Consider the following 14,293-nt stretch of genomic DNA (forward strand, 5'->3'; position numbering starts at 1 on the left):
AAAAGCTGGACAAAATTCAACACCCATTTATGATAAAAACTCTCCAGAAAGTGGGCAGAGAGGGAACATTCGTCAACATAATAAAGACCATATATGACAAACCTACAGCTAGCATCATACTCAATGGGGAAAAGCTGAAAGCATTTCCTCTAAGATCGGGAACAAGACAAGGATGTCCACTCTCATCACTTTTATTCAACATGGTATTGGAAGTCCTAGCTACAGCAATCAAAGAAGAAAAAGATATAAAAGGAATCCAAACTGGAAAAGAAGAAGTAAAACTGTCACTGTCTGCAGATGACATGATACTACACAACATTTCTATACACTAACAATGAAAGATCAGAAAGAGAAATTAAAGAAACAATCCCATTTACCATCACATCAAAAAGAATAAAATACCTAGGAATAAACCTACCTAAGGAGGCAAAAGGCCTGTACTCTGAAAACTGTAAGACGCTGATAAAAGAAATCAAAGATGACACAAACAGATGGAAAGATATACCATGTTCTTGGATTGGAAGAATCAGTATTGTCAAAATGACTATACAACCCAAGGCAATCTACAGATTCAATGAAATCCCTATCAAATTACCAATGGCATTTTTCACAGAACTAGAACAATGGAGACACAAAAGACCCCGAATAGCCAAAGTGACCTTGAAAAAGAAAAATGGAGCTGGAGGAATCAGGCTCCCTGACTTCAGACTATACTACAAAGCTACGCTCATCAAAACAGTATGGTACTGGTACAAAAACAGAAATATAGATCAATGGAAAACAGAAAGCCCAGAAATAAACCCACACTCCTATGGTCAATTAATCTAAGACAAAGAAGGCAAGACTATACAGTGGAGAAAAGACAGTCTCTTCAATAAATGGTTCTGGGAAAACTGGACAGCTACATGTAAAAAAATGAAATTAGAACATTCTTTAACACCATAAAGATAAAATAACTCAAAATGGATTAAAGACCTAAATGTAAGACTCGATACTATAAAACTCTTAGAGGAAAACACAGGCAGAACACTCTTTGATATAAATCGCAGCAGTATCTTTTTAGATCCATCTCCTAGAGTAATGGAAATAAAAACTTTGACACGTATGTTCCTATTGCCATTTTATTCATTGTTTCAGATTTGGTTTTCTAGGTCTTTTTTCCTCCCTTACTCTTTTGTTCTCTTCTCTTGTGATTTGATGATTAAACAAATGGGGCCTAATTAAATTCAAAAGCTTCTGCACAGCAAAGGAAACCATAAACAAAACAAAAACTCACAGAATGGGAGAAAATATTTGCAAATGATGTGACTGAAAAGGGATTAATCTTCAAAATTTACAAACAGCTCATGAGGCTCTATATCAAAAAATAACCCAATCAAAAAATGGGCAGAATAACTAAATAAAAAGAACATTTCTCCAAAGTATATATACAGATGGCCAAGAGGCACATGAAAAGAGATGGTCAATATTGCTAATTATTAGAGAAATGCAAATCACATCTACAATGAGACATCACCTCACACCAGTCAGAATGGCCATCACCAGAAAGTGTACAAACAATAAATGCTGGAGAGGGTGTGGAGAAAAGAGAATCCTCCTACACTGTTGGTGGGAATGTAAATTGGTGCAGCCACTAAGGAGAACAGTACTGAGGTTCCTTAAAAAACTAAAAATAGAGCTACCATATGATCCAGCAATCCCACTCATGGGCATATATCTGGAGAAAACCATGGTTCAAAGGGATACACGCAACCCAATATTCACTGCAGTGCTGTGTACAATAGCCAAGACATGGCAGCAACCTAAATGTCCGACAGATGAATGATGAAGAAGATGTGGTACATATATACAATGGAATATTACTCAGCCATTAAAAAGAATGAAATAATGCCGCCATTTGCAGCAACGTGGATGGAGCTGGAGATTATCATACTAAGTGAAGTTAGACAGAGAAAGACAAATATCATATGATATCGCTTATATGTGGAATCTAGAAAAAATGATACAAATGAACTTATTTACAATACAGAAAAAGACTCACAGACTTAGAGAACAAACTTATGGTTACCAGTGGGAGAGGGTGGGGGAGAGGGATACACTGGGAGTTTGGGATTGACATATACACACTGCTATATTTAAAACAGATAACCAACAAGGACCTACTGTATAGCACAGGGAACTCTGCTCAATATTCTGTAATAGCCTAAATGGGAAAGGAACTTGAAAAAGAATAGATATGTGTATATGTATAACTGAATCACTATGCTATATATCTGAAACTAACACAACATTGTTAATCAACTATACTCCAATATGAAATAAAAATTTAAAAAATAATAAAGTAGCATATGGGAGAAAAAATTAAATATAGACCATCCATTGTTTAATTAATAATATCTAATACATTATTTCTCACACATCTAATATATTATTTCTGGTAATGCCTTAAATGTTTGAAATTTTGTGAGTTTCAACTGTAAAATTCAGATGTTTTAGTAAATTAATGCCAAAAAAGAAGAAGAAAAAAGGTTATAAATCAGGGATCTTCCCAAGCTGTCTGATTTTATCTCAAAGGGTAGTTTTATCTTATGAGCACAATATGGGAAATTTCATGCAGGATAAAAGAAGCAAACAAACAAGTCTTCAAATAAATCCTACTCAGGACAAATAATAATTTGGCTTATGGCTTAGTAATTATTATCAAATTGCAACACGACAAACATGGAATGTATAGTCAAGTCACAAATGATTCAGAACTGGTTCCCTCTGACATGAAGTTTTTCTAGTGCATTTGAAGATGTGTAATTATATTTTTAAAAATTCTTCCTAATGAAACACCAGTAGCATAACCATTTTATAAAGAGAAACTTGCCCTAAATACTTCCATGAGAAGATACTTAGTCTACTCAATAACTTAGAATTAATTTGAGAATTTATTATCACTTTTAAAAAATGATTTCATTTTATATTATTTTACTTCGGTTTCAAGGGATATCATACTCCTGCAAACAGTGAAGTCCAAAATTAAGGTACTGACAGTACTGTACTCCCTCTGAAGGCTCTAGGGGAGGAAACTTCCTTGCCTCTTCTAGTCTCTGGTGGCTCCAGGCATTCCTTGGCTTGTGGTTGCATCACTCCAGTCTCTGCCTCCATCTTCACATAGCCTTCTCCTTCTCTCTGTGTCTCTTTCTTGTGTGTCTCTTATATGGATACCTGTCACTGGATTTAGAGCCCACTTGGAAAATCCAAGATAAATCTCATTTCAAGATCTCTAATTATATCTGTAAAGACTCTCCCCCCTGCAAAAAAAGTCACATTCACAGATTCGGGGGCTTAGAATGTGGACATATTTTGGAGGGAGGGCACCTTCAACCCCACTGCACTCCTATTTTGAATTCTACTAAAAGTTAATTTGGCCTGTTCTTGAACTTTATAAAAATGGAATCATACTTGTACCCCACCCCCCAAAAAAGAAGATGAGATAGCAATACCTTGAATGAATGAAATAATCAGACTTGAGTATGAGTATATATTTACCTGCATCTTCAGGGGTTCTTATTTCAAACGCTAACAAATTTTCTTGTTTTTCTTCTAAATCTTGTAGAATGGCACTGATGGTCTGATGCTATCAGATAAAATATTAAAAACTTCATTACAAGAAGGTAGATGTTTTTCTCTGATATGCAACTGACAAATGCACAGTAAAAGTGCTAAAGAAAGTGACACTAAAAATGCTCATTTCCCTTTATGTTCCAAATGTACTCAGGCTTTGTTTAAACTTAATTGTATATATATTACATATTTGGGGAAAAATTAAACTTAAATATATCTTGATTTATGTAGCAGATCTGCTCCAGGAAAACAGAATGTAAGAGTAGCAAGCATACAAAGAATCACAATTTCTCAATGACTTCTGTTATAGGCATAGGAGAAAAAGAACACTCAGCACATAATATTTAAAGACAATATATATGCAACAAGTTCACGTTAAGGCTTTATGACTATCATTGTACACTACTGAAATTTCACACACAGTCTTACAAATACTAAACACTCTCAAAAACTCACAAAGGGGATTTAAAACCACCTCTTTATATACTTGTCAGTATTAATATTCCTGACTCAAATGCCTTCTACATATTCTGCCCAGAACTTTCTCTTTCTTATCAGAGATGGAATTGTGGAGTGGACTCTGTAACTGGACTGCTTGGGTTTGAATTCCGGCTTCATCTCTTCCTAGCTGGGTGACTACAGAAAGTTAATTATCCTCTCCTTGTCTGAACTGAGTAACACATATAAACTGTTTAGGACAGTGTCAGCACAAAGTAAAAGTTCTATAAATACTGCTTATTATTATTATATTAAACCAATCTCACACACAAAACCCCTGACTAATCTAATCCATACTGATTTCTTCTTTCTCAGAATTACTTAAGAATTTTAGTGCTACAGAAATTAGCATTAACATGTGTAATGTCTTATATATTATATTTCCTCCATCAAAATAATGAGATCTTGTAGGCTGGAGCATGGCTTTCATATGTGTACAGGTTTCCACACTGCTGGATATACAGTTGTTGCTCAATAAATGACAACTGATGGACTGACTCGTACTATGTATCCTTTAATACATTCTCAAAACACATTCATTTTTAAAAGATGTATGTCCTCAAAGCCTTGTGAAGTACGTTGCTCGAAAGTTTTACTTTGGTGCCCACAAGGGATATGGAAAATGCACATAATAAAACCATCCAGTTATGTGGAAAAGTAAACTAAAGGTCTAAATTTGTGACCAGACTAAGCCTCTACCTACAGGTTGGGATAAAGAAAACATCTTTTGGTGCTAACTTCTCCTTCTGTTTTGTCTCATATTGTAGATGCACTCAGTCTTGTCCACCATGGGCCATAACTTTTCACTCCATACCAGCTCCACATTTTACCATGGAGGGCCCAGTAAAACTTTCCCTCCAAGATCCCCCTTCTTAGTCTTTCATTACTATTTGTTTATCTTACCAAAAACAAAAAACAAGAAAAACCACTCCTAACCTAGGATCTGTCTTTGGAATAAGCAACTTATAGACAGTTTACACTCTACTTACTGTAAAGCTTCACTAAGATTTTATTCCAGATTTACAACTTTTACTATGGCAGGATCATCTTTGCCTCTGACATCTCTTTTATAATTTTGAATATTAAAAATAAAACATAGTGGTTAAGAGCACAGGCTCTGGAGTCAGACTGCCTGGAGTTTAATTCTGCCATTGCTACTTAATAGAAATGTAATTCTGGATTGTTACTTACCCTCTCTTACTTTAGCTTATCTGTAATGAGGAAGGTAATGATATTAATAGAAACTACCTAGAAGAATTATTATAAGGACTAAATGAGTTAATATAAAGCACTTAGAGGAGACCTTACCATATAATAAATACTCGGTGAATGCAAACTATTATCATTATTATTTTTTACTACTTCTGTACTCATTCTATATGGAGGTAGAGAAGGAGGCTGCCTACACATGCTGTGATCTGAAGGTGTTAGAAGGTAGCACCAAACTAAAATCATCTCATTTCCTTTGCACCTGGCCATAGAGTCTCCGCCCCCATCCTCAGTTTGGTTTGGAAACTTCAACATTCAAAAACAATTTTACATTTACAAAAGACAAACCCTTGATGATTTTAATGTCTGCATATTTAAGTTTCTTTTTCTTTTTTTTAAAGTTGGTTTTCACTAAACTCCTATATCTCCACTATACTCCTCTGTGGCTCAGCATCTAAAATGATATACATTATTCTGAAGCAAATACCCATATAGTTAATAACAATAGGGTGATTTTTCCATAATGTTTTAATCTTTACATGAAAATATACCTTAAAGATACTAATGGTCAATATGGTGAACTGAGCTGATACAGAAGGACTCCAGTCTACTCCAAACAGTTGGAAAAACACATTAGACAAAATACAATAAACTTTAACCACCTGTCTCCAGCTAAGATTGGAAAAAGAAAGAGAAATAAAATGAAGTTAGTAGCAGCCCATGAGGGATCTGGAACAAACATAGATATTAGGGATTAGGGTCCTACAAAGGAACAGAAGATAAGGCCTCAGGGCCACATGAAGAAGGAGTTAAAATGGAGTCCCCTCATAAAGCTAGTGACCTTAAGTGGGTGTCCTTTAGCTTAAATAAGGATTAGAAAAAATTCTACTTGACACCCACCCAAGGCTTTGGGTAGAAAATCAGTGATCAAAGGCTATTGCCCAGAATATAGTGCAGAGAATTAAAGAGATGGAAAATATGAAAAAGACATATGGAGACTGGTCTAACAGCCATCTAAATATGAGTTCCAAAAAAGGAGATACTGAGAATGGGACAGAGGTAATATTCAAAGATATAAGGGCTGAGAGTTTCCAACATACAAATGAGAAATGTGTCTTCAGATTAAAGGAGCATGCCTAGTCCTTAGAATAATTAATTAAAAACACATCCACATTTAGACATAACCTAGTGAAACTGCAGAATATAAAAGAAAAATCTTAAAAACTGTAAGCTTAAAAGATATTACCTACAAGGGAATGACAATTAGATTGACAATTAACTTTTCATTCATTACAAGAGATACCAGGAACAATGTAAAATATTTTTTAAATGCTGAGGTAAATACAATTTAGTTTGAATACCATTCAAAATATTTAAGGTATAAAACAGTTGATTAATCATAGTTTAGGTTCAATGAATAATATTTTCTCCTCTACACTAACAAAAAATATGTAAGGGAAATCTAATCAACATACATAGTCTTATTCAAAATATTTCATTGAGGATGCTACTTTGCTTAAGAAGTTAGTGTCTAGTAAGCTGTATGTTTTAATTAAACTAAGAATATCCATTTTATATATTTATATATGTATGACTACTATGGGTTTTTTTTTTCAAAAAATATACATTTACATGAGGGATTTCACATATAGCAAACACTGTCACTATAAACCATGTGGGATCCATGTTGGTTAAACCAGGTTTCTTTTCTCTTCTCTGTCGGGGTTCCAGGGTCTTTTCTACCTAGTATGTATCTTAGATACTTTTTGGAGGTGGGTGGGTGAAGACACGCTATGACAGTGGCACTGTCTGTCAGATAAGAAGTAGCCAAAAAACGCAATCTAGGTGTAAAGGATAGCAGCTAAACTATAATTCTGTGTTCAATGCAGATAATGGAGAGTTAACTATATACCATATTTTCTTGGTTCATTCTGTTCAATTATGCTGTATTATTTTCTTATGACAAAAAACATTTTCAACCTGTATGTCCTTAAAATGGAAAGAGTGCTGCCAACAGCCAATGGCTGGCTGGCCCAAAGAATGGCATTTTCTAGGCTGAAGAACAAAAGGATTTCAACTTCACTCACCATGGCGAGGTTTTCTTTTGTTTTTTCTTGGTGTGAAATAGAACGTGTATCAACAGTTTTGCAGTCATCACAAAAACACTGTTTATGTCTTTTTGCCTGGATAGCAGGAATTTTTACTTTAAAACATAAAATTAGAAAATATAAGAATGTGTAAAAATTTAGCATCATTTTATCAATTGTAATGGTGACAGGAATGGGAAGGATAAAGTAAGTCTATAATTACTATGATATCTTAATGTTGGTCAGCACCTCATTATTTATTATCAATTGACTAACTACAGCTAACATTTGCTGAATACTTATCACATGCTGGACATTGAATTCTTTTCCTGAATCATCTTATTTAATCTTCATATGAGCCCATGAGGTAGGTAATTAATTACATCTATTTTACAGAAGAGGAACGTGAAGCTTAGAGGGATTCAAGAAGTTGCCTAAAGTTACATAGCTAGTACTGAAACCAGATCTGACTTCAAGTCCATGCTCTTAAATACTACGACTATAATTCACTGTCTCCGTAAAATTCTGAACCTTCTCCCATTTTGGATTCTCTTTCTCCATATATGGGTACCCTATACCCCTCATTCTGCTGGGGAACCTGATGAAGGAAAGGTATATACAAGAAACAACAGAAAAGTGGGAATAGATATAGCACTTTTTAACAAGAGTGCCCAATAACTCCAAATATGGCTTTGAAGAGGGAAAGAGACATACCTGGGGCTTTAAGAAAGTCCCTGACCCTATGGACTTAGCATATGGTAGCAGGCAAAGAAAAGAAGATTTGTGTATCAGTCTCTTGACTTTGACCTACATGTGATCTAGCTCACTAGTAAAATAGGACACAATGATTATCCTTGCCTCTCACCAATCATATCAGTAATAATGATTCCTCCCTTGAAAACAAACAGTTGGTAAGGACTGTGGTAGGCTGGGGGAAAAATGAGTCACGGGTTTTCTCTTCCCAATATTCTCCCTCATAGAGAGGACAGATAAGTTCCCGGCTTTCTTCTTCTATGAGTCAAGGCTCAAGCATGAAGGAAAAGGAAGAACAATTCTCTCTCCTCAACATTCCCAAAATTGTGTTTAACTGCCTGTTTTCTGGTTATCTCCTCACAAGACTGGAAGCTCTTATTGGGCAAGTGCCTAGTTTGTATAGCAGGTGCTCAACAATTGTACGTTTTCTCAATTAGTGTTCACTAAATGCTTCTTTTTTTTTTTTTTAACACATCCATCACCTGACATTGTTACCGTGTGTGTGTTGGTGAGAACATTTAAGATTTACTCTCTTGGCAAATTTTAAGTATACAATTTATTATTATAAACTATAATCATCATCTTATATATTAGCTCCCCAGAACTAATTCATCTTATAAGTGAAAGTTTGTATTCTTTGACCAACATTTTCCCATCTCCCCCCCATCATCCCCTCCCCCAAGCCCTTGGCAACCACCATTCAACTACCTACCTGGTTCTTTAAGCTTGACTTTTTTAGGTTCCACATATAAGTGACATCTTAAAGAGTTTGCCTTTCTGTGTCTTTCTATGCTTATTTCACTTAGCATAACATCCTCCAGGTTCACCCATGTTGCCACAAATGGCAGGATTAAATGCTTATTTCTTATAGATAACTCATTATATTATTTAAGTGCAAACTACTGCTAAAAATGGTTCACAAAATTTTACCTATATATTCCCTTGAAATATTCTTTCCATTGTAATATATTACACATACACTCACATACATATATAAGCATAATATATTTGCTTAACAAATTCATATTCTAGCATTAGAAAGTTTGTCTTGAAAAGCTGGCATCATTACAAATTTTGAAGTAATGGAATATTAGTTTCAAAGACTTTAGCATGTCATTCTTTTCCAGCCCCACTACAAGTAAACCAATCTGCACAGTTTCAGTGACATCTCTATCTCAGATCCAATGTTACGAGAGATTAATGTTTGTTTAATGAATATGTTTTGTTTCAACATATAATCCCAATACAACAGGACCATATAATCTATAAATTAAACCAAGTTTGGAAATGCTATTTCTAAAAATAAATGATGCTTTTCAAGAGTTTAATAAACATACAAAACATTTATCCCTAGTTATGAAATAATTTACACAAATCTTAAGATTTTCTTTTTCTAAGCAGAGGTACACACCCTTATAAAATAGCAAGCACCACTGACATACATACCAGTGACTACAGCATTACTCTCATCTCTATTGTCAGTCTCAATAGCACCATAAGATTTTAGCAGCTCTTTCATGTTTTTATCATCTGCTTCATCCAAAGCAGTCTTCTGCTTTTGATCCTTTTGATTAGGGTTTGCTCCATGTTGTAGTAGAATCTCAGCTGCCTAAAAGGTATTTTTCCAAAGTTATCTCTACAGACACCTAAGATCAATAATTCCTGTTTTCATTACAAGACACCACTATCAAGTATTAAAAGTTATCAAAAAAAAGTTTTCAAACTCTGACCAAGAAAATCTTGATTAAATTTGATATGACAACTGTAAACTGCTCCACTGATTTGGCCTGATCTGTCCTCACAGAAGAACCAAACACCATGACATGAAAGTACCAGATATGCTGCCTTCATGGCTGAAGAGGCAGACTTTGGGAGACTGATGTGCAAAAGGATTTACTCTATCTCTTTAACACAGCCCTTTGTCCTCCCCTAAACTGCTGGAAGATAGGGTGGAGAAGGGAGGAGGGATCATTTCAGGATTATATTAAATTATACACTGTATTATAAATTGCCATCAGACACAGTTGAATAAAGTTTCAGTTGAACTATATTTCAGGTATGTTACTTGTTTAGGAGGTTTTATAAGCTAGCCTGGGAACCTAATGTCCATTCTAATATTTTCTATGCAAATGTTTCCTAAATAGATGACATATTCACAGAATGTTAATAAGATTAAAAAGAAACAGAAATAATCTACTCCAACCCCACCTTTTAAAGAAGAGAAAACTGAGGTCAAAGATAAATGTTGTGACATTTGGGGGGCAAAAGTTTCTAATATAAATAATGCTTCCCTGAATAGCTCAAATAACTCAAATTTGTGTTTAAAAAATTTGAATAACTCAAATTTGTGTATTAGAAGTAAGTTTATAAGTCATCAAAGTTAAAGACTGTCACTAATTAGTTGACAGTATAAGCCAACTAGTAAAAAACAATCAGTGATTCCATCTGCACAAGGCAAATGACTCAAACCACTGAAAAATCTTTTGTTTAGGAAAAATGGTCAGTATTTTGTTAAAGTAAAGATATGCATATGTGCTAGTAGCTTTTCTCTTTCAACTTGTGTCCAGGTATGGAAAAGCAGAAAAACTTAGGAGCAAATGGGCCAGTAGAAGTAATAAGGATAGCTCCTTATTTGTTCTATCAGCCTATTTGTTTTAAAGTCAAGCATACAAAATTCACTCCTGCTACTTACTATCTATGTCCTTGGGCAAGTTATTTACCATCAGAACCTCATTTCTCTCACCTATGAGGCTTAAATGTGAACCCGTGTAAAGTATTTGGCACATGGCGGGGCTTAAGGAAAACACTCCCCTATTTAGCCCTGTGTAATCTCCAGCCTGCTGGCTCTTTGCTTAACCTCATGTAGTTTCCTTACCCACATCTGTAGATCAGCCAAGGAATTGAGGGGGTTCCCCTTTAAATCTCTGGAGAATTCTTTCTGTGCAGATATATTCTGTCTGGTATTTTGCCCCATAAATTTCAGCTGTTGGAGTTTAAAACTCCAAACAACCTTCTCAACTCATTGAGATCATAAGGCTATTTGCTTTCTTCCTCCCTAGGCTTCTGCCTGAAAACTCCTCCTAGTCCATGAGGTGGGGCAATCATACGGTTAGTCTCATGTTTCCATCCTGTCAGGGATCACTGCCCTCTGCTGCATGTTGTCTAATGTCTCAAAACTGTTATTTCATATATTTTGCTCACTTTTCTAGTTTTTAAGGTGGGAGGAAATATCTTACCCCTGCTATCCCATCTTGTACAAAAGTGGGTACCCATTCCCCCCACATTTTATCTTTTAAAAAAATCTTATTCTTCTTTTCCTTATCTTTTTATTCTCCACATTTTACAATGTAGAATACATGACCATCTTGGAAGATAACTTAAAAAAGAAATTAAGATTTTTTTAATTGAAAGTTGAAAAAGAAAATAAGATGTTGAATAACTTTGCATGTAGTCATGCCAGAGAGAAAATTAGGAATTAAATATACAGGGTGTTATAGAATTGATATTTAGTAGGTCTACAGTACCATATATTTACCTTTCTTGCTCCCCCTTATTAATCTTTCTAGATCATCTATCAATATCCTACCTCAAAATAAAGAAGTAGGGACAAAAGGAGAAAGTGAGTCAGAAATAAAATGAGTCAATGATAGAAGAACTGTCACATGGAGGGAAAGTTAATGAAGATATGAAGAAAGATGCTGGCAATATATCAGTATCAAAGGAATTAAAATATCATTAAAAATACTACCTCCTTCTTTTTAAATAGAATATTTCTCCTTAAAGTAAAGGCAACAGAGATGTGGAAGGTTATTCCAAAAGCAAACTTGTCTTTATCACCACTTAGGTAAAAGAACGTCAGTAATTCTCTAGATCAAGCAATAGCAAACTATGGCCCATGGGCCAAATCCAGTCTGCTGCCTGACTTTGTAAATTAAGTTGTATTGGCACACAGTCAAACCCACTCATTTACATGTTGTCTAGGGTTGCTTTTGCACTAGAACAGCAGTTGAGTAGTTGCAACAGAGACTGTGTGGCCCGGAAAACCTAAACTGTTGATTAGCCCTCTGTAGGAAATATTTACCAATCCTTGCTCTAGACCAGAGCTGTTCAACAGAGTTTTCTGTTATGATGGAAATGTCCTAATCTATACTGTCTAATATGGGAGACACTGCCACATGCAGCTATTGAGTACTTCAAATGTGGCTAATGCAACTGAAGAATTGAAACTTTCAAAAAAATTTTTATTTATTTATTTTGGCTGCTCTGGGTCTTAGTTGCGGCACTAGGATTCTTTGTTGCCGCGGGCTGGACCTTCATTGCAGCGTGCGGGATCTTTTAGTTGTGGCATGAGGACTCTTAGTCGCGGCATGCAAACTCTTAGTTGTGGCATGCATGCGGGATCTAGTTCCCTGACAAGGAATCAAACCCAGGCCCCCTGCATTGGGAGGGCAGAATCTTAACCCACTGGACCGCCAGAGAAGTCCCTGAATTTTCTTTTTAAGATTTTTTTTTTGATGCGGACCATTTTAAAAGTCTTTCTTGAATTTGTTACAATATTGCTTCTGTTTTATGTTTTGGATTTTTGGCCACAAGGCATGTGGGATCTTAGCTCCCCGACCAGGGATCAAACCCTGCAACCCCTACAATGGAAGGTGAAGTCTTAACCACTGGACCACCAGGGAAGTCCAAGAATTGAATTTTTTAATTTAATTAATTTTAAGTAATTTAAATTTAAATAGCCACATGTGGTTAGTGGCTACAGTACAGGACAGTACAGCTCTAGATCAAATTCCTTATTTCAGGGGTAAAGATATCTTTATCTTTCTCAAGCAGCAGAACTAGGCCTAGAACTCAAGTTCTCTAAAATCCAGTTCGGTGTTTTGTCAAGCTCCCTTTCTGCTATTTCCTGTGGTGAATTTTCAGTTCTTGGCATTTACTTTACAGAAGACCCTCTACATCTGAGTTATCATTTTCTCTAACCTTTGAAGTTACCAAATTTCTATGAGGGAAGCTACAGTCTTCAAAATAGGAAAATTCTCACTTATGAAGGCTACTTACAAAATTTGATCTAATCAAACATCCCTCCCTGTTCAATAACATGGCATTTTTTCCCATCCATCAAGTCAACATATTTCTCTTGAGTTTTGGTCAATTTACTACTGGTCCCTGATATTGTAAATAGCCAACAATAAAATGGAAATACACTACAAATTGATTACAAAGCCAAAATGTAAAGATGTAGGATTTCCTGAAGTCATATATTAAAATAATATTGTAGGGCTTCCCTGGTGGCGCAGTGGTTGAGAGTCCACCTGCCGATGCAGGGGACGCAGGTTCGCGGCCCAGTCCGGGAAGATCCCACATGCCGCGGAGCAGCTAGGCCCGTGAGCCATGGCCACTGAGCCTGCGCATCCGGAGCCTGTGCTCCGCAACAGGAGAGGCCACAACAGTGAGAGGCCCACGTACAGCAAAAAAAATAATAATAATAATAGTAATAATAATATTGTAGAAATCTTGAAGCACCTGTGAAGCAACTGATAAATGAGAAACTTAGAGGTAAAACTGTTAACCTAAAAAAAAGAAAAATTTTGAATATGAATGGATTAATACAGGACCTAGGGAAAACTTGTGGCACCTCTCAAAATTTTTGAAAAAGAGAGCTTCCCTGAGGTCATGATGCAAAAAACCAACTGTGAGATAAAGGATGTCCTATGTGCTGTCATACTATTTTGCCAGAAAAGCTAGGCCCAGAAAGCATATATTATTCTGTTTTTGCTGTTCCAGAAATCAGTATGTATTTCAATTAGAAACTAAATATAATACTATCTAGAAAGGAGTTAACATAGCAGGCATAAAACTGCTATCTAGAAAGGCTGCTTGCTAGGTTGGTCTGTAGCTGGCATCTGTGAACTTGGCTGGTAAACAGTGCCCTACATTGATATAAAACTGTCCCTAATTGATGAGTGGCTCTCTGTGCTTAAACTGTCTACACAAGCAATGTGGTTTATTTATGCTTCTGGGAGTCTGGAATCTTGCTATGTGCTAGGCAGAGGGTGCCTACATGACCAGCCCTCAATATAAATCTTGAGCACTGAGTTTCTAATGAGCTTCCCTGGACAGAAACATTGCACTTA

General features: G+C 35.7%; 1 protein-coding gene across 1 annotated transcript in view; it reads right to left on the reverse strand.

Moving 5' to 3' along the window:
• Window positions 1-14,293, reverse strand: part of ANKRD31 (ankyrin repeat domain 31) — a 129,702-nt gene that overhangs the window by 39,751 nt on the left and 75,658 nt on the right. The window contains 3 exon segments of the mRNA XM_060146123.1: window positions 3,538-3,625; window positions 7,407-7,522; window positions 9,606-9,768. Coding sequence (XP_060002106.1) covers window positions 3,538-3,625; window positions 7,407-7,522; window positions 9,606-9,768 — 367 coding nt within the window.

Source organism: Lagenorhynchus albirostris, chromosome 3 (assembly GCF_949774975.1).
Source record: "Lagenorhynchus albirostris chromosome 3, mLagAlb1.1, whole genome shotgun sequence".
In the NCBI taxonomy this organism is placed as follows: Eukaryota; Metazoa; Chordata; class Mammalia; order Artiodactyla; family Delphinidae; genus Lagenorhynchus; species Lagenorhynchus albirostris.